Genomic DNA, 26,399 nt, shown 5'->3' with positions numbered 1-26,399 from the left:
AGGGAGGCAGAAAGCGGCCGCCCACGGGGGAGTGTAGCGCTCCCCGCCCGTGGCTCTTTCTCTCGGATGCAAAGTCCCACGTCCTCCCTTCAACGTGGGGCTGCTCGGAGGAGCAATGAGCTCGGGAGAAGCCGATCCGACTGCGCGGGAGGAGATGCGACCGCTGCCCGCTCAGGTAGTGCGGGCTGCGCCTTGGCAGTGATCCTTGGAGACGCAGAGAGGGGCGGGTAGTAGAAAAGGAGATGGTGATCTGGGGTTTCAACCTCAAAAACTGTGACTGCCCCCCTGCTGCCCCCATTTCTGCTTATCTGCCACCCAGGTGTTATTTTCAAACCCTGGTCCCCTGCTCACATCAACTCTTTGTCTCCAGGCGACAGAGGATGCAGAATTCTTGAGGGCAGAGGAACATTTTGTCTTGGAAACGGGAAATAAATTGCAAGGTCACGAATACTGTCAACATTTTTCATGGGGGAAAAAAAACTCGACCTTTTCTTAAAAAAAGTCGAGGAGGAGGCATCTTCTGCAGTGGTTCAGCCATGGCTTTCATTTGCAAACACATGCAATACCTTGATCACCTACTCATTGCCTTTATATCTGTCTGCACATACTGTTTGTGCATGGAAATTGTTTCTGCTAAAGCACTTGCAATACTGTCATCGATTCAGAACTAAAATGATAGAACCACAAGAAAACCTAAGAAGGAATAAAATGAACCTAGTAGTAACGAGAGTGCAGACAATGGGAAGAAGGTGTTTGCATTGCCCATAGTAGAATGGTGGCATTTATTACCAAAGGTGGCTCTGGATGTAAAAGAATGGACTTGGAACCAAGGAGAAAAATACTTGGAAAAGAAATCTACATAGGGTTACTAAGCAGACAGCAGCCACATCCAGCTCAGGAAATTCTCTGTTCTAAAAATAATAGTCTCACAAGGCAAGCACTTGTGTGACATTTCATATGTGCTTTCCCTGCTGCTCCCTATACATCTGTTTATAGCCACTGAGATGAACACAGGACTAGATGGACTTTTGGTTCAATCCAGTAGAGTCCTTTTAATGAGCACCTTTGTGGGTCTCAAAGAGTACTAGAGGTCCATCAATGGCAAAGGGAGAAAAACACAATCTGCCTTTGTTTCATTTGGGCCAGAGAGAGGGACACCTTAGGACTGTAAGCACTACAGCTCAAGATTAATTTCTGTAAATTTGGAAGACATGCATTTAACTTGAATACTTGCAAACAGCCTCTAATTCCACTCATACTGCAAACATACAAAGTACAGATTCACAGAGCTGGAAACAAAAAGAGAATTGAAACAACCGTCTCATCTGACCTTATCTTTAAGACAAAGAATGCACACAGCAATTTTTATCAAGCATTTTATCACATGACTGAAGGAAGGACAATTTCAAGAGAATGTACATTGCAGACCATTTCTGGGTAAATCCTTGGCTCTGTCACCTGGGTTTGGCTGATTTCATCCATTCACTGCTGTTAAAAGGAGATACACTGCCCCTCCAGGCTCTGGCAGCACAATCTGCAATGTGTCTTATGTTAGTTTTCCCACTTTCAGGTCCTCTGCTTGTTGCAATTCAAGTCACTAAACAGGCAGAAGAGTAACAGAAAGTGGGGAGCTTTCTTCTGAGCTAGTGAGCAGAGCTGTGCAGATGGCTGCAGGGTGTAATGAGTGCCAGAGCTGACACCAAGGTAGAGTGGGCCTTGGCAGCTTGAAACAGGAACAAAAGAGGAGGAAGAGGGAGAAGAAGCTGTCTTCATGTAGTGACACAGAGTCATGACAGGGTGCTTGGGGAACTGCAGCCTGAAATCCATATCCTTCCCTGTTCAGTTTTGCAACTTGCAAAATGCAGGCCAGTGCAAATTCCAGTACTGGATTATTTAATGATTATAGAATTTCATGTTGGCTTTTGCACACTGATATCCCATTTGTAATTTGTTCCACATGTTCACACTGAAATTTCTTACAGTTACAGTTATCCTCAGAGGAGGGAATTGGCTATCAGTCACTCCAAGCCTGCTGTCCCCCAAGAAAGGGTAATGACGTAACCTTGAAGGGTCACGTTGCAGGCAAGAGCCAGTGAAAAGCAACACAAAATAATCTGGTGGGATATTTGCAACTTGTTTTTCATCTACAGACTGCTATAGAACCCAAGGTCTAACAAAAAAGTAGGCTGTGTTGACCCTTTCTCCCAAGGGAGAGGTCATGAAGACTAAAATGCTCCTCTAAGAGGTGGGACAGCATGTGCAGAGTTTGAAATCCTAACAGCAAGAGACAGAGAGAGGTATCCATCTGAGACAACCTCTGGTAAGTAGATTGATTTATTTTTTCAGATATAGGACAGATTTTATAAGTTGGTGCCTATTTTAGATATGAATACCTGAGTTTTACCTTAGTATGGCTGAAGTAGAGTGAGATGGAGGTAGCTAGCCACCAGTAGGCATTCCTCAGCCAAAAGCATGACAGATCTTTGAGCTGCAGCCCTGGGACACTTCAAAACTCATCCTCCATGACATTAAGAGAGTAACAAAAGCTGCATAGGTCTGCTAGAGGGTTGGTATCACAGGTGTGAGGGGTAGCTCAAGTGTCTTCCAGTGATGTCTTCCAGTGACTTTTGACGACATTAGAGGCTCTCTGGCACACAGGGAGGTAGGAATAAGGCAGTACACTTGAACCACCAAGGTCACAACACTCTGTGGAAGCTCATGCATGAATAGGCACATTGTATTAGAGCACTGGGTTTAGAAAACATGTTAGCAAGTTGTATAAACTTTCTTATCTCATTTAGTAAATGCCAAGTGGTGAAACACTAGATGTTTACATAATGAAATACGAATATTGCTTTCACTGCTTTGAAGACTGTTGTATCTGTGGCCTACATTTTCACTTGCTAAATTAATCTGATAATTTGATAAATTAATTCTTTAGTCTCACTAGTCAATTTTCTGCAAGCTTATTTTAGCACAAGACATCCTCATGAAAGAATTACAAGTATTCATGTCTATACTTCTCATTTCTCCTATAGCATTGTTCTTGAGTCCCATATAGAGTTGTTTGGCTTTCCCTTGCTGGGATGACTAGAGCTTTTTAAACAGGAAAATGACACAGATGCAAAAGATGGTGAAGCACTTCAGGGACAAAAGGCATTAGCAGGTAAGCTGTTGGATGGTTGTGGGGTTTTTTTTCCCTAACATCTTTTGTATAAGAGATAGCATTATGTAAACATGAAATTTAAAAATTCCTTTATAAAGGAATTTTATAAAAGTCACTCTATTTTCTGAGAAAGACAAGCAAAAAATGGTTTTTGGCTTTTAAGTTGACCTTTTATCTAAGTAGCTCTTGCAACACTCATGGAAAATGAGTGTGAAGGTTTTTTCCTATATTCCCATGCTTATTTGCAGAGAGCTCCCTTGTCTTTGTGTTTCAACTGGTTGACTTCCTTAGCACTAGAGGCCTGGCAAGGGGCACCATAGGAACTACCAGGTATTGTCCAACCTCCCCTCCTCTTTTCAGGCTTTGTACAATAGTGTTTCCCATACATGGAAGTGCACAGATTACATTCATTGCTGCTCTAAGTCTGAACCATTTAAGTTATCTGCTAGGAACTGGTCGTAAGAATCAGTGCTTGTGTGATTCAAAGAATACATCTGTCCAAGCTAATTTTAGTCCTGTGATAAACCACAGGAAAGTTGGTAAGTAGTAAGCTTAAAAGAAAAAAAAACCCAAACAAACAAACAACCCAAAAAAAAAGGATATGTGTTAAATTTCTCTTTTTCTATTATTGCCTCCAAGTTCCTGCAAAAGCCATGGTGAGATAACAGAAGGAATTTTTCATAGTCTGTCCGACTTTTCAGCACTAGAGTGAGAATCATATCTGTTTATATTCTCATATTTCATGTGTTACTGACCTGGTAGTTGTTGTAATAGTGAGCTGAAGTGCAGAGAAAAAGGCCCTGAGATATACAAGGACAATCTGAAAGGGGTTTTCTAAGCCTGTCCCTACACAGCTTTTCCATTTTGCATTAAATATTCAAACGCTCACTAGGCCAGACAGAGGTAGCGAGATTTTCATGCAGACTGACAGCTAAGGCATGACCAAGAGATGGGTACCTGAGTACCTGCTTTAGTGCTTGCTCTAGTGAGCAGGTAAATATTTTATAGAAACAAGCAGCTTCAATAAGATAAAAGAGCAGAAATTCACACCAGACCAGTAACCCAAATAATTCCAGTTGAGAGTATGCTCTGTTAAACCAGCATTTTGCACTACCTAATGCATGCTGCCCCCTACTTCATTATACTGGGAATATTTTCTAATTCCTCTTCTGTCATATATTCATTTTCCAATTACTTTAAATTTTGATCATCACAAAAAATATTTACAAGCCTATAAACCTGTTGGAAACTTCACGTTTATCTTTGAAGAAGTTCATATCTATTTCCACTAGCTCTTTTTGTTTGTTTGTTTTCTCTTTATTTTAGTCTGCATTTTAACCAATGACAATTATGAACTTGTACAACTCGAGTTTCATCTATATCATATGTTTAGTCCGGATCATAGTCCTAGACTTGAGTAATATCCAGCCTAATGCATGGACTGGGAGGTGAGAGTCAGCTGGGAAGTGTGACTAAGAGCTGAAAAGGAACTGCTTCCTAAACCATTTCTCACATGAGAAGACAACACCTTCTGTGGTAAAAGCCAGCTTAAGCCATCCCCCAGCCGCCTCTGCACTAAAGCACTCTGATGTCTGGCCACAAGATTTAAAGTGTTTGCTTAAAGTACCGTGGCTTGAACTGGCGGTTTGACACTGAGTTGTGATCAGCCCTGAACGCTCAGGCATGGGCTGGTTCTCTTGTTCTCTGGGAGACAACAGCTTAGAGATTCAGCCTAAGACACTTTAGTATCCTTTGCTATCTATTTCTGCTTCTCAGCACAAGTTTCTGTTGACTGTTTCTTTTTCCACGCTGCCCACGATGCAGACCCTGCCTTAGGGCACCTGGCTCTTTGTTTCCTAGGGTGAGCATCACAGCCAGGGCTCGGGGTGGGTGTGGGTGCAAGCGTGCGCATCTCAGGGGACATGTGGTTCTGGTGGCAGCCACAGAGGCAAACGGTTTGACAGAGTCCAAACAGCTGCGTCTGTGAGGCACAGAATCACAGCCCTTCTCACAGTCTGCTCAGGCTTCAGCGCTGTCTCTGTCCTTCACCACGTCCCAGCCTGTAATTCTTTAGGTGAGCTGTCAGAGACATCCCGTGCCCGAGGAACCCCGCCTGCCGAGCCGCTCCTCCGGCTCACAGAGCTCGCTGGGGCGCAGGCATGGCACACTGACAAAGTGCCACCGCTGCTAAGGGACACCGGCAGCGCCGCAAACCGATGGCACGGCTCAGCTCCGCTGGGATAATCAGCCCAGCAGCTATGCTGGCTCGCCTGACTCGGGTCCATGTCCGCCTAAAGAACTCTTGCCAATGCTTAATCGCTCTGCCACCCTGTGGTCCTTTCAAGAATTTAAATATGAAAATGCCAGTTAGAAAATTGTAGTGAATCGATGCTCCACAAAAGAAAAAGACTGCTAAATTAAGCTAATTTTATAAAGGAATAATCTTTAGACAATACAATCTTTGCACACAATTAAAAACACAAACATATCTGACTCCATCATTAATTTCCCTCCCCAATGAACACCAAAAATAACTGCTCAATCTAGTAAAAACCTAGAGAAAGCCAGTAAAACACTGGATAATTCAACATTCTTTTTCAGGAAAGCATTTTGCAAGTATTTCTCCGGGACTTCCTGGGTTGAGATGGAAGGAATAAATTTTCTTTGTGAAGTCCGCAGAGTTTTCTCCCTGTATTACACTGGCTTCACAGCAACTGTCAGAGAGACAAGACCTTCCCTCTCTATCTGCACTGGCTTCTCTCTCTGGAGAGGAGCCCTCCAAATTGCCGCTGTTAAAGATGTCAATATAGAAAACTCACCCAGAAGCATCTCAGAAGGCCCACTTACTGCACATCCTCACCATGGAATAGGATCAGCTACACCTAAATGTGTATTTTTTCTATAACACAATTTGGCAGATCCCTGTGTGCACTCCCCCAGGAATGGAACCTGCATAGAATTTTTAATTAAAGCTTTCAAAGGTTTTAAATTGTCTTTGATGTTTCTCTCATTCAAATCATTAAATTTTGGAGGAAAACTCATTTAGGTCTCTGAAGATGGGCTTAAAGGGAAGTATTTTGCCTCATGCCTCACACAGGATCTCTTCTGAAGCAGTTAATGATGCGAGCAGCCTCATCATCGACTTACCAAACTATTTCCCAGGTTGAGGCAATTCGTTAGGTTAGTTCTGTGTCAAAACTGATGACCCACTCTCCAACACTTAGGCAGGAGAAGGTGAGAGGACAAGAATCTCTCCTAAGTAAACAGGCAGTGAACTTTTCTGAGTCAACAGTGACTGTGGATCTGAGAGGCCAAAACATCCAGTGAATGGAAAATTACTTGTGCTATCCTGGTGATAGCCTACCACATTATGTCAAATTGTTCAACATCTCAAGACATTGAGCCCTTTTGATATACTCACTACTATTCATTACTCACAGAGTTGTTAAAAAAAAAATTGAGATACTCATTTACACAGTGATTACAATGGAAAAATGTTTGTCATCTTAACAAACTGGAGTTTAATAACCAGTATGCAGCAGCAGAAGAAAAAAAAAATATATGTTTAGCATCTTCACAGAAAAATACCAAAAATATAATAGACATGGGATGCTTTGGGCATAGGCCCTGGTACCTCATGATGGGGGTAGATAGAAATCTTCAGATCAAAATGTTTCCTGCAGAGATGTTTGCAGAGTTTTTCTATTTTCATGTCAGGTTGATGGTTTGGGGCTAAAAAGGGCATGGGATTAGAAGGACTTCTAAGTATATTGGGGAGCAGGATGGGAAGGGTATAGCCTGCTCATCTAACATTTCAGCATCAGGAAGAAAGTTGAGAATGACAAAATCTAGTGAAATGGTAATTCTTGGATGGTTGCAGCCTGAGATTGCATCATTCATCATGACTGAGAGTGAAACTAGAAGGCCCTACAAGCAGAAGCATGAGACACATAGAATGTAACCGAATCAGATATTTGTTCTGCAGCTCATTCCAGCATTAGATTTGTTGGACATAATTTTTATGATTTCATTTGTTCATTATGATTTATGTGTTCATTTGTATTGCATTTTATTCTTTCCCATGTAAGGCTTCTGCTCCCTTTGTTACATGATTTTTTTCCATATTGGCTTCTTCTCATTTAAGTTTTCATCTTGCCATTTTTCACTGTCATTTTACTGTGCCACTCTATTCCTTGATTGTATTCTCTCTACAAACAAAACACTTGATGTATTTTCTTATTTAGGGTTTTTAAAATATTGTGCATAAAATGGTCACGGTTTTCACAATAATTTGATTAATCTATTTATTTATTTTAGATTCATACAAAAAGTGTAGGTATGTAGTTTGCTGGGATATATTTGTAGTATATATCCCCAGCAATGCCTTAAAATTAATAATAAACTAAAAACCACCCACTCTCTGAGGTTACTGCTATGCAGATAGCATCTAGTCAAGAAGTGAGATGATGGGATAACTTGCCAGATGACACATACTGGTATTTAGGTTGTCAGTATTAATAAGGTCTACACAGTGAAATCAGCCACAAAATTCTCTACACTGTATTTTAAAAACAACATTTATTTGCATTTATCTCATGTAACTCCTCAATATTAATAATAACACCATTTTAAGTATCTCTGGCAGCAGGTGTTTTATGTGATTAAATTTTAGGGTCTGCAGTAAAGTATTGCTGCTAATTTTCCCAAGTAGCAAAATCATCTGAGTCTGAATTACAGGCTTTGCTGTGGTAGAAGCACTCTGGAGATCTATCCAGAAAATGATGTACAGGGAGCAAAAGATTTTAATGATGTACTTATGCATGAACTAACATGGCTGCCTGACATATATTCTAAATTTAAAAGGGTCCCTGTAATTATTACATTATTGAAAAAAACAGCTAGCTCTTTCATGCCAGTGTGAACAAAGAGCACCTTCCCCCACCCACTGCACCAGTGTGTACACTGTGAGGACATGCTGTTCAGCAATGAATGTCCTGGCTGACTGGCTTAGACTGGGAGAAGCTCTGAATGCAGGCTGGGTACCAGCTTGCTCAGGTTTACTCCACCTTATCTTCAAATCAGTGTTGCATGACTGATCCTCTGCCTTCGTTTGCAATTACACATGCAGTCCCTGCAAAGAAATAAGACAGCAATGAAACAGGTCTCTAATTGCTGACTGTCTCATAAGCATTGAGCATCTGGGTTCTTGCTTGTCACAATACTGTGCAGTGACATTCTCAAGGTCATTTCCAAATTGTCTTGATCATGTTTGTGCTCCAACTATTTGGTGTATGCTTTCCAGCTTTGTGGCTGAGTGTTTCTCCTCTAGTGTTTCCAGGCCAGAACCAATTACATATCACCAAGACACTCCAAGCTATTCTATGGTTTACATGAATAGTTAGGTTTGGCTGTTTATTTTCTCCTAATTTGAATATATGTGTTTTGCATCTCCCTGGTGGCCTGTTAAGACTGACAGGACAACCTTGGCTGAGGTAGCAATGAGCTATTTGGTTATTCTACTAATTGGCAGAAATTTTCTCTGTTTGAGTCTTGGACTGATTAGCTCCTGCCTTGTGGTGCTTTTCTGGCTGACATCATCAGGTATGATGGTTTTACTGGGGTACAGTAATGCAAATGAACCTAGGTCTGCAACATAGAATATGCAAGTCACTGTTTTACTATTTTACATTTCACTACCAAAAAAAAAAAAGTTTAAAAAATTAAAGTATGTCTCAATAACCATGGAGAGCAGAAGAGTGTGTGCTCTGGTGATTTAGGGGGTCTGAATTTATTTAGGATCCTGAGTTATGACTAAAACTTGAATATTATGATTAACAGAGACAAGCACACCTTTATGAACTTGTTTAACTCTTCTGTGAATCACAGTAATTTTGACTTTCACCACATCTCCCAAATTTCTCAATGTGTTGCATAGAAATTTATTCTCTCCTTTTATCCATTATTTTCTGTTCTTTTCATCAGTAATTCCCAGTTCTTATATTTAAGACAGACTAGACAATCATTATTCAGGATAGGTGTGCACAATGGATTTATACAATGGCGTAATGATATTTTCTGTTTGGTCTTTTCTCTTTCTTGTTTTCCTAGGAAGGAAATGTAACACAGTCATTGTAAACAGTCATTCTCCCAGTTCTCACAGGAGTCTGCAATGTGCTGAAAGAACATTCAGAGCTCTAACCCCAGTCACACCTAGAGCTTTGGTGGTCACCTTCTGTACTGAAACACAATGAGCACATCCTATGGCAGGTATTTCTAGACAATGAGAAACTGTCATTCAATGAGTGAAAATGTAACACACATGGTAATTTTACATATTGCAGATGGCATTCCAGCTGAAAAAAGAAATCCTTGAACTAGGGTTTATGAGGCTTTAATCAAAATGAGCATCTCCTGTGGAATCATTTCCAAGAACTGTAACTGTGAATTGTGTAATTATCACTGAGCTGATAATGTGTTGCTATACTCAACTTTGGCACTGTGTAAGTTTTTCCAGTGCTGGTTTTATCTTTCTTTTTTTTTTTTCCCTCAGCTACCTCTGTTGTGCTTTGAAGAACATCTGTAAATTTCTAGTGTGTCATTTGGATACCCCATTGTCATTTGGATACCCCATTTCATGTAGCCCTATTTTTCTTGCTACATTTTACTGTAGAGCTCCCAAGCACTTGAATTGCAATCACACTGGGAAGTCCTCCCCCTAATATGCTACCTAATGACTAGAGCCTGACAGTGGTACCATGCACTGTTATCTCCTGCTTCATCCTTCTGTGTTTCAGTTGTGGAGCTTTGGAGTAATTTCTTTGATTTGATTTGTCACAGATGCCCTTCATTAATTTAATGGCTCACATCCCTGATGTTTGAGTTCTGGGAAAGATTAAACAGGGCCAAGGACTTCAAAGGCCAAACTATAACAACCTTCAAAAATCCTTTTTTTGCTGACTTCACTCAAGATCGTCAGCCACATTCCATTAACATTTGTCAGTTGAAAAACTATGTCAAAGCTTTTCTTGCTTGAGGCTTGACTTCATTGCTGCCCTATCCCCAGCCCAGCTGAGGATGCACAGGCTATGTGGCAGTTCAGTCTACGTGTCCCTTATGCTGACAGGTGTCACCTTATACCTCACACTCACAGCTGCACGCTCACAGCAGCCACTTAAGGCCTCCAATGGGCACCTGACAGCAGTTGGTGATTAGTTAAGTCAGGATGGCTGAATTTACTGCTTCCTCAACTCTTCCTTCCATTCTCCTGCAGGTGAGTTTCACCCCTGCTTGTACCATGATGTTACATACTCCTGACCCCTGACAGTTTCAATCCACCAGACCAACTCAAACTGAAAACAGTACTCATTTATGCTATAGCAACTCCAAAGCAAATAAATAACCTGACAGCATCAATATAAAATAATTTCAGGATTCTACCAAGCTCTCTTGCCATAACATGCATTTCCTTATAAATTGACAGCAACATTGATAGTTCATCATCTCATTTTCTCTGCAATTCAAATTCATTAAATGACTCATCCATGTTTCAAGAAATCAACTTCATGAGTTCCTAGACAAACCTGGTTTTGTCAGGTCACTGCTCTAAAGCAATTTCAGTGAAACAGATGCATAATACCAGCTGTTTCCTGAGAAATGAGACATCTCTATAGATTTATGTCCATGTGTTTGGTGATAGGTCAGTTGGCTTCTGTCTCTTAGAATGGATCAGAGCAGCATTTCCCCAAGTAGGGGTTTCAATGTATCATCCAGCCACTGAATTCTATCGAAATTCCAGGAAATTTACATGCCAAATTTGCTTGACCTTGAACAGCAACTTCCAGAGGGGTAAACAAGGGACAGAGAAAGATGGCAGGCAGCACAAGCATACACATTTCAGTTCCAAAATATACATATATAAAAAGCATCTTCAACCAGAACTATCAGGATAAACAAAACTGATTAGAAAAATTAATAACTACTACAAATGTTCCTGACCACAGATCAATGCCAACTCCTGAATAACATCCAGGGATTTAATTCCTATTTAGTTTCAGTTACATAGCAGATTTCTTAGGGTACAAACTCCATGAACCCATGCCTTGGATTCAGTTTCTTGGCTACACCAGAACTTTTTTTCATTTCTCAGAATAAAAAATAGAAAGAAGAAGTAGCAGGTGTGCAAGGCCAGAAGAAAATTGCTTAAATTAAGGTATAAATTAAAGCCAGCACAAATAAGCTTAGTAACTATTTCAAGATTTACTTGGTAAAAAGTGATTTTCTAGTTTGCCTGAGAGGTGTGCATGAAGAAATTTACATTAAATCAAAATGCAAGTCTCAAATAAGGCTATACACATATCAATTTGCACCTATGCATTAGTAGAAACTAGCCAAAGTTGGAGTGTCTCTGGTTTCCTGTGTGCAAAATTACAGCATTTCCACCTTCCAAAAACTGAAATAAAACATGAACACATGACTGATGTCTAAGTCTTTGAACAAGCCACTGCACAAGTGCTGTGACAGAGGTAACTGCCTAATAACATCAGCCAAAGTTTTCTCCAAGGCCCATTGCCCCACTGGCACCTCTCAGGCACTGCCTTCTGAAGAGAGAAGATGCCTGACTCAGACACATACAACAACAGCTGGTCTCTGCCGGGCTGGGACTGAGCCAAGCCAGCTCCATCCCACCAGCTCCTGCTTCTGGTTGCCACATAACAGGGGTTACAGCCCTGACATCTGGGTCATTTGGTACAGAGGTACAGAGGTACTCTGCAAGTGGATAGACATAACTTAGGAGCACTGAGTATTTGTTAGCTGGTGAACACAGCAGGCAGCTAGGGCTAACACACTACCAGGCTGAGTGTTAATATGCCCTGCAGCAAAAATCAGTGAGTGTCTGAGGAGCCAGTTATCCTGGACAAGGTAGGGAAGAGGCATCCTGTGCTGTTCCTTACAAAGTCTGACTCTCACTGCTGCTTAGCTGCTGTGTTCTGAGCCTCTGCTTCTGTTCTCTTCTTATGGTTTAAGGACGTCAGTAGCCTTCCCCTTGAATCTCTGAGCTGCAGGCTATTTCCATGGCAATAACCACACATGCCTGTGGCTTCCACTCATTTGTGTCATGGCTTTAGCACTAGCAGTTCCTCACAGCTTCCTCTGGCAGATGTAGCCACATCAGGCCACAGCAAGAGCCTGAGCTGAGCCCTGAGTCATGGGGTGACAAACCTCTGTGTGGAGGCTGTGCAAGCCTTTTCCCAAGGGGTCATGCATGGATGAGAGCCTGCAGGTAGCTGCCCTCGGTCAGACAGTCCCCAGAGAGACAGAAGGACCTGGGGTGAGTGACACCAGTGCGTGGCAGCTGCCTCAGCAGTGCTTTCCCACTGTCAGGCCCCACTGTGGTGACTTGGGCACTCTCTCTCCCTCTCTCTACACTTGCTGTCATGCTCTGGTGTCAAGGAAAAAGTTTGAGAGTGGCCCAGAAATGCTCCAGGGACAGCAAGGCTAGAAAAGGGATGCTGGTCAACAGGGACTGAACATGAGCCCGTGTTTGCCCATGGCTAAGAGGGTCAATGGCATCCTGGCCTGGATCAGATACAGTGTGGCCAGCAGGACCAGGGCAGGGATTGTCCCCCTGTTCTCAGCACTGGTGAGGCCACACCTCTAGTGCTGTGTCCAGTTCTGGGCCCCTCACTACAAGAAGGACATGGAGGGGCTGGAGTGTGTCCAGGGAAGGGAACAGAGCTGGGGAAGGGGCCGGAACACAAGTCTGATGAGGAGCAGCTGAAGGAGCTGGGGGTGTTTAGCCTGAAAAAAGGAGGTTTGGTCAATACCTTACTGCTCACCACCATTCCCTGAAAGGAGGCTGTAGCCAGGCAGGAATTCTCCCAGCTAAGAGTAACAGGATAAAAGGAAGTGGGCTCAGGTTGCGCCAGCAGAGGTTTAGATTGGATAGAGGGAAAAATGCCTTCACAGAAAAGGCGGTCAGACACTGGAACAAGCTTGCCCAGGAGTCACCATCCCTGGAGGTGTTTTAAAGACATGTAGGTGTGGCACTCAGGGACATGGTTAAGTGCTGGACTTGCCAGTGCTGGATAAAGGGTTGGACTTTGTGATCTTGGAAGCGTTTTCCACCCTAAAGACGTCTGTGATTTTAAGTTGCCTCAGAGCTGGGAAGTTACTTCCATATTGGGCCTGTTTTTGCAGTGTTTTGTAGTTTTATTTAGTTTTGTGCATTTTGTATATTTTTATTGAATTTCTGGCATAACTTCTTATGAAAGAGAGATTTCCCTGCAGCACAGCCTGGCTCCTGTGCAGCCAGACAGAAATCGGGAAGTTTGTCCCAGATTAGACCCGGCGGAGGAGCACAGGGAAGCGATTCCCGAGCCATTCCCGCCCGCCCAGCCGTCAATCCCTCCAGCCGTCCGTCCGTCAACCGCGGAACCAACGCAGGCTGCGCGCGCGCCGCCGCCCGCTCCCCGTTGGCCCGGCGAGCGGGGCGGGGCGGGGCATGGAGGCCGTGGCGCGGAGCTCGGAGCGGGCCGGTGCCGCCATGCGGAGCCGCGCCGAGGTGGACGCCACGCTGCAGACGGCCAAGCTGAACCCGGCGGAGCTGCTGCCAGCCGTGCACTGCCTCAGCTTCGGCCCGCAGGCCGGCAGCGGCGAGTGCTGCCTGCTGCAGCTGGAGCCGGGGCTCTGCGCCGAGCTGGAGGCGGGGCGCAGGTACGGCGGGCGCGGGAGGGGGCGGGGCCGCCGCCGTTCGCGCCGCGGCTCTGTCCCGGGCTCGGGGCTGTGTTCGCTCTTCTGTGTTCTTCTGAGGCGGTGTGCCCCTTAAATCCCTTTAACTACCCCTTAAATCTGTCTGTTACACTGGAATCGAAAAGCTATTTACTTATAAGAAGCGTATTTCTTTTTTGTTGTTTTTTTTTTCTCTCTGTGTGTGTTTTTTTTTAAATGGAAAACTTTCTGCTGTGAAGACTTCTGAACAAAACTCGGAAGATGCTGGAATAGGCTCCCCGAAAAGTGGTCAGAGCACCAAGCCTGCCGCAGCTCAAGAAGCAATTGCCCAGCGCTCTCGGGCGCCTGGTGTGATTCTGTGGGCAGTCCTGTGCCAGCCCAGGAGCTGGACCCAATGATCCTTGTGGGTCACATACAACTAGGGATATTCTGTGATCAGAAATACAGGTTTAGAAAAGATATCATGTCTCTAAAAGAATCCTGCTGACTCTGAGATTTTCCTATTAGAACTCTCGGCCTACAAGTTAGACAAAGTGGCAGGGGAGGATGTGCAGTATGGACGTGCAAACTGGCAGGGAAGGATGTGCCCTGCTATGCATGGGCATAGGGTAGGATGGTTATGTGACACCGAACTCTGAACCAAGAGCAGGTTCTAGTTTTAAAGTTTCTGTTTTGATACTGTTTTAAATTTCTTCCTTTACTGCAATGCCGGTGACATAAGGAAAATCTTTGAAGTGATACAAAATGAGAAGTCCGTCTAAAGAAGGTAGCTCTCTGGGATGCATCTTAGTAAGCCCATTCCTATTTCGCGCAATACCGATGAAGTATTATCTGTTAGAGGCCTGAATCATGTTGATCCCTTGGGGCACAGCTGAGCTTTGTTCATGCATGCAGGCTTTGGGAAACAAGAGGAGTATTTAATTGAATTGAATCTGAGCACTGAGGTTAGTGTATGTGGCCTGGGAGGAACTGAATGTTCCCCTGTCGTGCTCCTGCGTTGGTATTGTCACATCCTCACGCAGAATCTTTACTTCATCAAGTGTGTGAGCTGAAGAGAGTGCTTTACATTGTCTCTTTGTCCAGAATTGTTCTAGAACATTATTTTCTTTCCTGCTTGGAATCGCTTGTAGGAAAATAGATATTAATTATCTGAAGGGCTCTGCATAATAAACACTATTTCTGTTTGCTTTCTTCTTTCACAATGGGCCAGCTTCAGTCCTAGTTAAAGAACAACTCTAGCTTGTAATCTAATTTCTAAGATTAGTGAACTAGTTCACACATTAAGCATCGCTTCAGCAATGTTTATGGGGGGTTGCGAGAATTGGTGTATGACTATAGGCATTCAGCTGTGTTCTGCATGAAAACTTGGAATGCTTGTCTTTTGAGTTCCCACACTAAAAGGAGAGGGGAGAAAACGCAATCAATTAGATTAATTGACATTTGCATCTTTATACTTTGGTGAACTGTGACTGCTGCTACCAAACAGAACTGCAGTTTCTAATTTCTTTACAAATGTATGAATGTGAGAAAATATCAAACAAGTTTAATAGCAGTTCATCCTGAAACAGGGGTAAAAATACATCATTATTTCTGTGTTGTTTGTTTTTTTTTTCCCAGCCTGGTAATCCGTGGTGAAAAGGATGAACACGCAGTGTTGTGCAGCAAAGATAAAACTTATGACATGAAAATAGCAGATACCTCAAATATGCTGCTGTTTGTTCCTGGCTGCAAAACTCCAGAGGAACTGAAAGCAGATCAGGCATCTTGTAATATTATTCATTCAGAGGTATGTCTTTCAGGGTTTTTGTTTGTTTGCTTTAATTCTCTGCTTTCTTGTTCTCTGTGATTTCTTATGTTTTGTCCAAGATGCATATGTGAAACCCAGCTGGGATTCAGTTGCCTAAACATAGGCTTTTAATGCCATTTTAGATGCCCTGTGGTATTGCTTAGCCACTATTGCACCCTGCCACAGGAGAAAAGATGAATCTCCTGTAGCTGCTTTGTGTATTGACCAGTTCCAGGAGGATGTCTTTATAAATGTGCTTTTTATACATGGCCATGCTATGCCTTAGGGTGTCCAAAATGGCTTTAGAGCCTTTCATCAGGCAGCTGAACTTTCTCTATAATGTATGATTATTATTTTGGAGAAGTTAAAACTGTGGTTTATTTTCATTGCATAGTAATTACTTGTGGTAGGTATTAAAAGCTTGCAAAGAAAATATAATTTCTCAGTGTTCGCAACTGTTTCTAAAGTAAGCTATATACAGGTTGATTTTTAGGAGTGCTTTCCCCCAAAAGGGAGATTTTGCCACCTGAATACTATTTTTTAAATATAGAGATGTACTCAAAGGTAGCTCTTTCAATTACTGTATCAACGAATTTGTCGAAGTGAATGATTTTAGAGCTCTCAGTTTAAGAATTCCTTGTTCTCTGCCCTCCTGAAGTTAATAAAATTCTATTTAAAATAGCTAGGTAAATATTATTAAATTCTTCTCTGTAATGGACATAATGGCGTCATTGAGGAATAATCCTACTTCAACATCAGTTCTTCCATGAGGTCTAATGTCTGCTTTGCTTGAGCTTAGAACTATGATGATTCATTAAAAAGACCATGAAGTAGATCCTGAGATCTGGATCTTGGGAAGAAGTGGGGAAGATAGACTCAGGTTAATACAGGAGGGCTTTTGTGGCAGTAATACAATTTACTGCTAAGACAAAAGGCAGATTTGAGAGGAATTGTGCAGAAATCTATCCCATGGTGATTTCCTGTCATTTGCAGGCAAAGTTGATTTGCAACCTTTGTTTTATGATCAATCAACAGTGGATTTTTACTCTTCATTGTCTGTTGTAAAGTTTTTAAATTGAAAACATGGCAATGATTGTTTTATCATTAAAGTAATTATCCTATTAATAGTTACTTGTTTTCAATGACTGGTTTAACACTGCTTGCTGATAATTTTTGGTAAGCAGCTTTGAATCCAGATGCTACATTAAAAAGTTTAAAGAGTTACTGATTTCTCTTGTAGATTGCTGGTTTCTCCAAGAACTATTGGGAATTAAGGAGATGTCGACCAAAACTGAAGAAACTGAGGAAGCTTTTAATGGAAGATCCATATGAAGGGCCTGATAGTCAGAAAGATCAGGCTTCAACATTTTCAAAGGTAAATCAGCCGTGTAAATTGCTTTCTTGTAATTGGTAATGAGCAAATTAAAGTGAAGAAACGTCCTTAAGTAGAAAAATCCCTTTCCTCACATGATTCACAGTGCTTCTTTGAGTTAATTTTTTAACCCTTCTATTCTAAACAAGTTGATTGTTGTTAGCACTTCCGGTGAGTACAGGTAAGAAAGCTTTTTATTGGTTAAAAGAAGAAAATGAAGGACATGGGAGGACACTGGGTATCTCCCTTTTCCTATGGGAAGTTTCTTGGCGCACAATCTTCAGAATCTTTTCTAAATTCCTTGAGAGTTACATGACTACTAAGGTATAATGCAGCCTTTCCTTCTTTGTGTCTGCCATGTGTGAGGACAGAGCACACCCATGTGCAGATTGCTTGCCAGTCAGTAATTGGTGATGACAGAGAGAAGAAGGGAGTTGAAGAGAGTAGCAGGATTATATAAGGCATGGAATAAGACACACTAAAAGAAGGGAAAACACAAATGAAATCCTGTCTTGCTGTCTTATGGTGTTTCTAGGAAATTCATTTTGGGACCTAAAGAGTGACAGGGAGACCTGGACTGTGCAGCATATGATCTCAGCTGAAAGGCTGATAAAAATTCTAGGGTTTTGTTAGCTTGGTTGGTTTTCCTTTTGACTTTAAGACCAAAAAGTAGTTGCTCCCAAGTATTTTATGCTGAGGCTTGATTGAAGCTGACACCACCAAACCATCTGCATGTGCTTGGATGTGCAAACACAGATGTTACTTTTCTCTGGAGAGACATGATGCCTCTCTCTTCTTGGATGATTAACAGGCTGATTTCTGATTAGTTACAGATTCTTGCCCCCAGAACTGCCTGCCTGTGCTGATCTAGGTGTAGAAGAACATACAGCAAAATAAGGGATAGCCAAGGTTAAAGGGCTTAAATTGTCTGAAAATTATAAGCATTGTCAAAGGCTAGCAACACGAAAAAGTAATATGAAATAGTATTTATTCATAATATTGAGTATTATTAAAAAGATGTCAGTATCTCCCAAGCATTAATGACTGGTTTGAGGATTGATCACCATTTATTTTTGAAGGAGAATGCATTTCCTCTATGAGCTTATTGGATAACAACTAGTTATATCTGATAACTGTAGACAAGTCTTAACCTTGCCTCTGGTGGAACTCCTAAATGAATCTGAAAACTCTCCAGGGGAAAACTCTTTCCTGTGGGACTAATTTTCACTGAAATCCTAAACAGTGTATGTGTAGTAATGATTTCCACTGTTTTGTTTGCTTACACTTAACATTTATCACGTGCTGGAAATCAATTGGCCACCTTTAATCTGTTTGAAAACAAATTATTCTTTTGGTTGTTTACTGTAAGCTGAGTCTCATGATTTTCAGGACTGTATCATACACAGAAAACCCTAGCAGAAGAGCCATAAAGATCTATGGCACTGTAGAGAACCTGTTGCATAGTGTTTTGATTTAGCACACTAGAGGAAAGCTTATAAATATATAGGCTAGTATTGATTTTTACTGTGAAATGACAGGGCATACTCAGATGATCACAGACATCTGACAAGAAAAAGGATAAGAAACATATTAAATACATGATCTGGAAGTTGCTGGTGTGGACATGGTGCAAGTCAACTCATTCCATTTTATGTTTGCAAGGGCAATGCAGCTAATAAAAGCGTCAGAGCTGAGAGCAGTTTTGTATTTAAAAATTGTTGGGATTGCTGGGCTGGCTTCACAGCAGAAACATATCCCAAGGACTTCTGTGTAAGGCATCTGAATGGCAGCAATAAACTTCAAACACACATACTGATTTGGGGATATTTTTGCTCTCAATTGCTAGCAGTGTTTTTTTGAAGTACTGTATAATAGGGACAGCCCTCATTGACACACTGATGGCAGCTTGGCCTGATGATAGTGGAGAAGGCTTTCTCTCAGTGGCGGTGCTAAGAGCAGGTTCTGACATCTATCCAAAAGTGAGAAGTGATTTTTGCTTTGCCTTTTCTTTGAAGCTCAGAGATGAAAATATGTGATTTCAGAAAAGCCAGAACACATTCACTTTTTATTCTTGCTGGGATACTTCATTTACAAGGTCTGCTTGTGCTAGTTGGACATTCTGGGAATATAGGTATATTACTTAGGCCTGGTACAAAAACTTTCCTGTAGTTAGACTGCCTTTTATATTGAATAACCCTTTGAGAAAATGTTCTAAGTTACAAGAAGAGTTTCAGAGAGTGTGGCGAACCTTAGAAAATTCAGTCTGGGGGAAAAAAAAATCTGTCTTAAGTCTTTCCTTCATTATAGCTTATAATGCATTTAGTATGTCGCTGAGGCAAAGAAGAAGAATAACCTCTTTTATTTCCTTCTTTATTTCCCCTTGTTGCAGTATACAACAGAAGATTTGTTAAATCTGATTCAAGCAAGTGAGGAAGAAATACTCCACCAATTGCAGGTCATAGATGCCTGCAAAATTGAAGGTATTTGTATCTAAAGAATATTCTTACCTATGAGGAAATAACCCTCCTATTTTCCCCAAAATATGTGTCTCCTTTTTCTAAGGCCTTTTCCATATCCTTATCTTTCAAGGTGCAAGTTACTTCAACGTTCTAAGACTTGTTCCCATAGATCCGTGTCCTCTGCTGCTATGAATGTGATCAGAAGGATGAAGCTGAGCCAGCAGTGTCAGTCTCTCTCTTTCCAGGATAACTCCTCCTTTGCTGCTACAAACACTGGCATCAGAGTATCCCACCCACAGCATGAATATTTTTTAGCTGGTCACCCTCTTCATGAAGGAGTGGGTACTGCTTTCTGTAGTTCTAGAGGCAAAAATAGCTGATTCTTAGGTAACCCCATCCTTTTCATAGTCCTTTCTTCCTCCTGGACTTGGTTTATCTCAGTGTCTTCCTGCCATGTGAGGAAAGGCTGGAGCAAGGGCCTCACCTTGGGACAGGTCCTGTTCATCCTTTACTTGGCCATGCCCAAACCCTCACTGGGACATGAGGTGATGGAAATCCTAGAGTCATCTGGGTTTCTGGGTTTTTGTGAACTTCTCTGGACCTGAGCTGGTGCTTTGTAGGGCCAGTGCAGCTCATCCTGTTCATGCAGTTCTGTTCCTGAACTAAGCATTAGTTCTTCCACATCTTGGAGTGATATTTTTAGTGTCTTTGTATCTGTGGCAAAAAATTATTAAAGAATTCCAAACAATTGAGATAATTAAGTTTCATTCTCCTTGACATATGCTCTTATTATTTAGTTCCTTTTCTCAGCTTTTAATCCTGAAAAAACACAATGGTGCTGCATATTATAAAGGTGTGACCTGAATGTCCAGACTCTAGTAATGTATCTTAATGGCAATAGAATTAAGGTGTTTGTGTTTTGTGGTGCTCTGTTTGGCAGGATATTGGAGAATTCTAGACTTTAACTATGAGATGAAACTCTTGAATCATGTGACTCAGCTAATAGACTCAGAGTCCTGGCCTTTGAGTAAAGTTCCTCTGTGTGCCTGCCTTGAAGAACTTGGATCTCTAGAACCCAGGTAAACCATTATTTTTAGTACTTAAAATTGCCTGCATTCATTATTAACTATGTGTAATTACAGTACTTGTTAACTATCTATTAAAATTATAGTCTTGCAAATCTAGATTCTAGTTACTGTGATGTAAATGATAAATTTGCTTTGTTTCTAAAAATACTCAAGGGAATTTTTAGACAGGTTAGTAAACTGATTTTAGTGTTTATTGTTAGTATTTCTGTTGATCCACAGTGGAAACATTACTGCTGAGTTGTAAATGATGGAAGTAGCATGTGCTTAAGTTGTAAATTGCTGAGCATTTTAAAATAGCTGTTCTGAAGCTATAGCTAGCCAACAGTGTTTGGTTTACCTGTTGCATACTAGCTGAGAGGGGGGTATGTTTTCTGGTGTAATTCAAAATTACCATTCAAAGAAAGCCTGAAGTTTACAATATGTAGCATTTTCCATTTAATTGCCTTTTGGCTCAAAAAGATATCTGCAGTTAGGCTATAATTTTATGACAGAGCTTCAGAAAAGTGCCTGTTATTTAGTAACGGATAACTAATTGCCGAATTTCTGACTTGTATCATAGGATCATTCGGATTAGTAAAAAATTGAGTCCAGCCATTACCCCACCAATGCCAAGTCCTAAGGACCATGTCAAGTGCCACATCTACACATCTTTTAAACACCTCCAGGGGTGGTGACTCCACCACTTCCCTGGACAGCCTGTTCCAGTGCTTGACAATGCTTTCCATGAAAAAATTTTTCTAATATCCAATCTAAATATGTCAGGCCATTTCCTCTGATCTTGTCACTTGTTACCTCAGGGAAGAGACTGACCCCCACTGGCTACAGCCTCCTTTTAGGGAGTTGTAGAGAGTGACAAGATGTCCCCTGAGCCTCCTTTTCTCCAGGCTAAACAACCCCAGCTCCCTCAGCTGCTCCTTATCTGACTTGTGCTCCAGCCGCTTCCCCAGCTCTGTTGCCCTTCCCTGGACACACTCCAGCCCCTCCATGTCCTTCCTGTAGTGAGGGCCCAGAACTGGACACAGGATTTGAGGTGCAGCCTCACCAGTGCTGAGAGGGACAATCCCTGCCCTGGTCCTGCTGGCCACACTGTTGCTGATACAATTCTTTCTCATTGGAAAAAAAGTGACATCGCAAGAGTCTATACCTTATTTCCCTTACACATTTTAGTCTTTGCTAGTTATAACTGGAAAGTCGAAGAGACCTTCGGGGGAGATCCTTCTCTCTTCTATTTTTTTACCAGCTTCTTCATTTCATCCACAAAAATGTGTCTCATCATCTATTCTCTTCAGTTTGTTTTTTTCTTCATACCTGTTTCTTAATCTTCTTGGTAGCTGTTTCAGTTGTGTCCTAGTAAGCACTAGTCTTAGAACATGTTTTCTGATTTTTTTTTTCCAGAGAGATGATAGAACACATTCTTTTAAGCTACGGCAAGAAATATGTTGATGATGGTAAGTTTGGGAAAGCTTACATGGTTTAACTTTGTTTGCATAAAAGAAATAGTTATTAGTGAGGAAATGTGGATGTTGTAAAGAATGGCCCAAACAAATGACTCTGCTACACTGCCAGTATAAGGAGGGAGCAAACTGGGCTAAAAAAAATCAGTACAATTGCTAAAGGAAGTTTCATGGGAAAATAAGGCTATTAAACTGTACAAGACAATTGTGAACAGAGGCACTGGAACTGATTTATTAGGTGTGAAGAAACCATAATTTCATGACTAAAGAGAGCTCACTAGTAAAATTTAGATGTCATCTCTCTTTAGATACCCTAGAAGATCTCATATATTTAAGTAATTAATTGTGCTATTATGAGTAGTCAGTGGCATGAATTCAGCTTGACTGAAGTAGGTATCTGCCTGTGATCTCTTGAACTGCGCCACAAGATCTGCTGGTTGTAGGGATTAAATTTCCATTGTCCATCTCACACACAGATACAATACTGCACTGCCCTAATTCAGTCTGAATTCTTCCCCACAGTGGCTTTCATCTCACCTCTGGCTGAAGCAGGAGTTGCACTCAATCTTAAAGAACATAAGAAAGTCATTGGAGTGACAACAGACTCTTGTCTTAATATATTTAGGTAGTTTGCACAAGGAACAGGTCTGAATTACAGACAGGTGGCTGAAAGAAAGAAGTGTTTATACCTGATCTAGGTCAGAAATTTTAGCCAAGTCAATGTGAGAGAAAATGAAATCTCATCTCTTCATAATCTCATAAGGGTGATTAAAGAAGTGAAAGCTTTGTTTACAAGCCATTCAGAAATAGGAATGAGAGCTGTAGGAGGAACAGTACACTGAAAGGTGAAAACATGGAGGGCAAACACATTTATTGATACAAATTAATACTGTAGTTGGGACAGTGCTGCTGTATTCTGCATAATTTGTTCTTGAGAATGAGAAAATACCATAATATATCCAAATTAATATCAAGTCAAATTGCTTCCCAAGAAAAAGAAAAAAGAGGATGCTTAGTGTATAGAAGACTGTAGAACAGAATGGAAATACAAGGTTGTTCTTTTATCAAAAGGCAAGAACCCAAGATAACCTAGTTTTTGCTTCTTGGCAGGGGAGGTTTTCTTTGAAATGCATGAAGATAAAATATGCAGAGCTATAGCACAAATGCTTTTGCAAAATGCAGTTAAATTCAATCTATCAGAGTTTGAAGAAATCTGGCAACACAGTGTCCCAGAGGGGATGACAACAAGGCTTGATCAGCTTCAGGTAAACACGTAGAGAAGTATGGATTATTTTGTCAGTAGGCTGTAACTGACTTGTGTCAAACATAGATTTTATCCATTATTGGGTATAGTGTTGTTTCTGTCAGCTTTTGAGTTCGAGTATGCTTTATGATGTCCTCTGTGAGCACCAGTAGTCTAGAATCATGATAATTCAGGTTTCTGTAACTAAGGCACGTTTCACTGTTTGAAGATAGGTTGCAGCTGTAGTTTACTATTTGTAAATATGACTGAAACAGAAGCTGAAGCTGTTGTTGAACCAATGGTAGTGTCATCCAGTAGAGTAGCAAACACTATTGGAATCCTTTTGCTTAAAGCAGTCAGAGAGATGTTGGAACCCAATGGATTCTTCCTTCCTTCTTATCATAAAAGAAATTATAAATACTGCCTGTAAACCAGTGCCTTTATGATACTTCACTTTGCCTCTGGTAGTGCAGTTCTGGAAGGCTTTGGATCTGCAAAGAGCAACTTGTATGGAAGGTTGTCAGAAAGAAGGAAGTTTAATTGTTTTGTCAGTACTTTATATTTCCTTTCTGATCCTGTTCCGCAGGGCTTGGCTCTTGTGGATAAAAGTTCAAGACCAGGGACCATCTTTCTGCTAAAAGTGGAAGACTTACCTGAAGACAATCAGGAAAGATTCAACAGCTTATTTGGCATACGGGAAAAGTGGACAGAAGTGGATATTACCCCTTATATACAGTAAGGATGTATTTATTTTTATTAAAGCATAATTAGTAACATATTCTTCCCTTTTTGTATAGCTGCCTTCTGATGAGCTATCACAGCCTAAGTGATACTCTATACTTTTCATTTTAAATTAAATGGATTCTATATGAATAGAATACCCACCTCTGGGATCTGTAACTCTCTTTTTTTTGGATTTAAATGTGTGTGAAAAGCTGATCCTACTGGGTTGAAATGGGTGATAGCTCTCTTTTGATTAAGGCAGACAATTCAAAGGCTCAACTTGCTGACACTTACTCTATATTTACAACACTAGAACTATAAAGCAATAGTGCTTCCTGTACTGCATCCTTTGTTCCTTTGGTAGTTAAGACTTACACTCCTGCATTATCTGGAATGTTCATCTGTGATATATTTGAGCAGATGTTGATGCTAACCCAGAAGTAACTGCATCAACCCTTTATGAGTGGCTCTAAATTTACTGTAATATAACTGAATAGTTCAGAGCTAGCTGTTTTGCTAGATTGAAAACTCTGTTAGAGAACAGTAATAATAAAACTCTGCCTAAAACCCAAAATTCTTTTTCTGATGTAAGTAGTGTTGTTTTGCCTAGTGTGTAAATGTCAAGGTAAGTTCTAAATTTGAGGTAAAGTATGATGTGACAGTTACAGTAGTTCTGCTTTTTAACTAACATCCAAATCTAGTTTATTGCTGTAGTTACAAACATTTTACAGATTCATTTTTTTGTGAGAGTATCTCTAAATGCCAATGTCCTGTGCTTTATTTCCTCTGTAGAGACTTGTGTGCAGAGAAGCAGACTGTTGGTGCTCTTCTGACAAAATATGCTCGCTCCTCAATGCTGAATGGTGTTAAAGTTTATAATTCTAGAAGACCCATCTCATAACAAGTACTGTTTGAAGGACTGAGGATACTGAATGCAGTAACAGTGAATGTTACTTGCTGCTGCCTTCTGGGGAAAAGAGTGGCCAACCATCATTATACAGTGTACTTGTGTTTAAGCTAGGCTACTTGACTATGTTGTGTTCTCTGCTCAGCTGAGGAGAGTGTGAGGACACTTGTGGCCTCTAAGGAATGATATTCAGCTCACCTTCCTTTGCCAGCCTTCTTTGCCGACCTTACTTTGCTCAACTTTTACTTCTTGAATACACGTAATCTGTTTATCCATAAGTCTGAAATGAAAATTTAAAACCTCCTTGATAATAATTCAATCAACTGAATTGAATAGCAAAATGGAAATTTTAGTCTTCTGCCCATTAGTGGCCATTCTTAAAGATTCAAGTTTCAATGCAGTGTTCACATTTTGAATAGCACAGCTCATCAAGCTCATGAACAAATCATTCCCCACTGAGACTACATCAGTCTTGATTTTGAAAAGTGGTTCTTTTTAAGGTCATGTCTATGTACACCATTAGCACAAGCACCTGACACTTTAGTACTTGGCAGAATGGCCTTATATATATTACAAAAAAAATCTAATTGCAGTGAAGTGTGAGTACAAGAGAGAGTAGTTGGACGTGTTACAAATTTCCTATAAATGGTCATTAAAATGTAGCTAAGGTAAAACTAATGCTTTACAGAAGACTACTTGTGCTTTTTAAAAAAGAACCTACAAAACTTTGTAGTACAGTTTTTTTTTTTAACTTTGTTAGAGCAAATGACAGCACATAGAAATTGTGCCTTGAAACCTTACAGTTTTGTAATGATAATAATGTTCTATGTAGAGCAATGAAACAGAATGTTTTTATGATACCCATGGTGTGCCTGAGATGGTAATTTTGTAATCATTAAAAAGGATTGCTTGCATGTGAGTAAACCAGAGTTTAATATTAGATTTCAGATTTATATTTTAAACTTAACAGTTGTTGGTTATTTGATACAAAAAGCATTTTTTCCATCAGGCTCAGATGTGAGGTAGGAAATATCTTGGGACTACCAGCATTCCAGCTGTAGAGTGAGTGGGGGGAGTAGAGAAACTCCTCCTAAATCAAATGTAACTCATGATGCAGACTGTGTGCGTACTTGGAATTTGGTACAGATAAAAAGCTGAATAAAAGTTTTTTCCTGAGAGCTGTGTTTATTGTTGCCCAGTGCTGCACTTTGCTGGTGCAGGGCTGTGGTGTTTGACCAGCTGTGTGGAGATGTAGAATGGCTCTCTGCTGGGAAGGACTTCTTCGTTTGCTGTCTGGTTCCAACAGCTCGGGTCCCCCAACAGCACCACAAGGTTCACTCCCAGAGATCAATGGTTATATGAATGGAAAAGCCTTGGAAATTCCTCCCATTGCATCACAGAAGACCCCTTAGTTGAAATACACAACACAATTGATACTTCTATATTTGTGCTCCAAGTTTGTATTTACATAGG

At 41.0% G+C, this 26,399-nt stretch overlaps 1 protein-coding gene across 4 annotated transcripts; it reads left to right on the top strand.

Moving 5' to 3' along the window:
• The first annotated feature begins 26 nt into the window (after window positions 1-26).
• Window positions 27-26,102, top strand: DSCC1 (DNA replication and sister chromatid cohesion 1). 4 transcript variants are annotated; one of them, XM_030237148.2, is made up of 12 exons: window positions 27-175; window positions 2,151-2,320; window positions 3,039-3,166; window positions 9,275-9,433; window positions 15,512-15,680; window positions 16,921-17,055; window positions 19,442-19,532; window positions 20,452-20,590; window positions 21,995-22,047; window positions 23,164-23,318; window positions 23,883-24,031; window positions 24,812-26,102. In XM_030237148.2, exons 4-12 carry the CDS (start codon window positions 9,414-9,416, stop codon window positions 24,918-24,920), a joined length of 1,020 nt encoding a protein of 339 aa, XP_030093008.1. In that variant the 5' UTR covers window positions 27-175; window positions 2,151-2,320; window positions 3,039-3,166; window positions 9,275-9,413; the 3' UTR covers window positions 24,921-26,102. The 4 variants fall into 4 exon arrangements, with proteins under 4 accessions (XP_030093008.1, XP_030093003.1, XP_050826548.1 ...); XM_030237143.2 differs by having other exon boundaries at window positions 62-175; window positions 1,983-2,320; XM_050970591.1 differs by lacking the exon at window positions 3,039-3,166 and having other exon boundaries at window positions 62-175; window positions 1,983-2,320.
• The last annotated feature ends 297 nt before the right edge of the window (window positions 26,103-26,399 follow it).

The sequence above is a fragment of the Serinus canaria genome, chromosome 2 (assembly GCF_022539315.1).
Source record: "Serinus canaria isolate serCan28SL12 chromosome 2, serCan2020, whole genome shotgun sequence".
In the NCBI taxonomy this organism is placed as follows: Eukaryota; Metazoa; Chordata; class Aves; order Passeriformes; family Fringillidae; genus Serinus; species Serinus canaria.
This window is presented reverse-complemented; position numbering and strand designations above follow the sequence as displayed.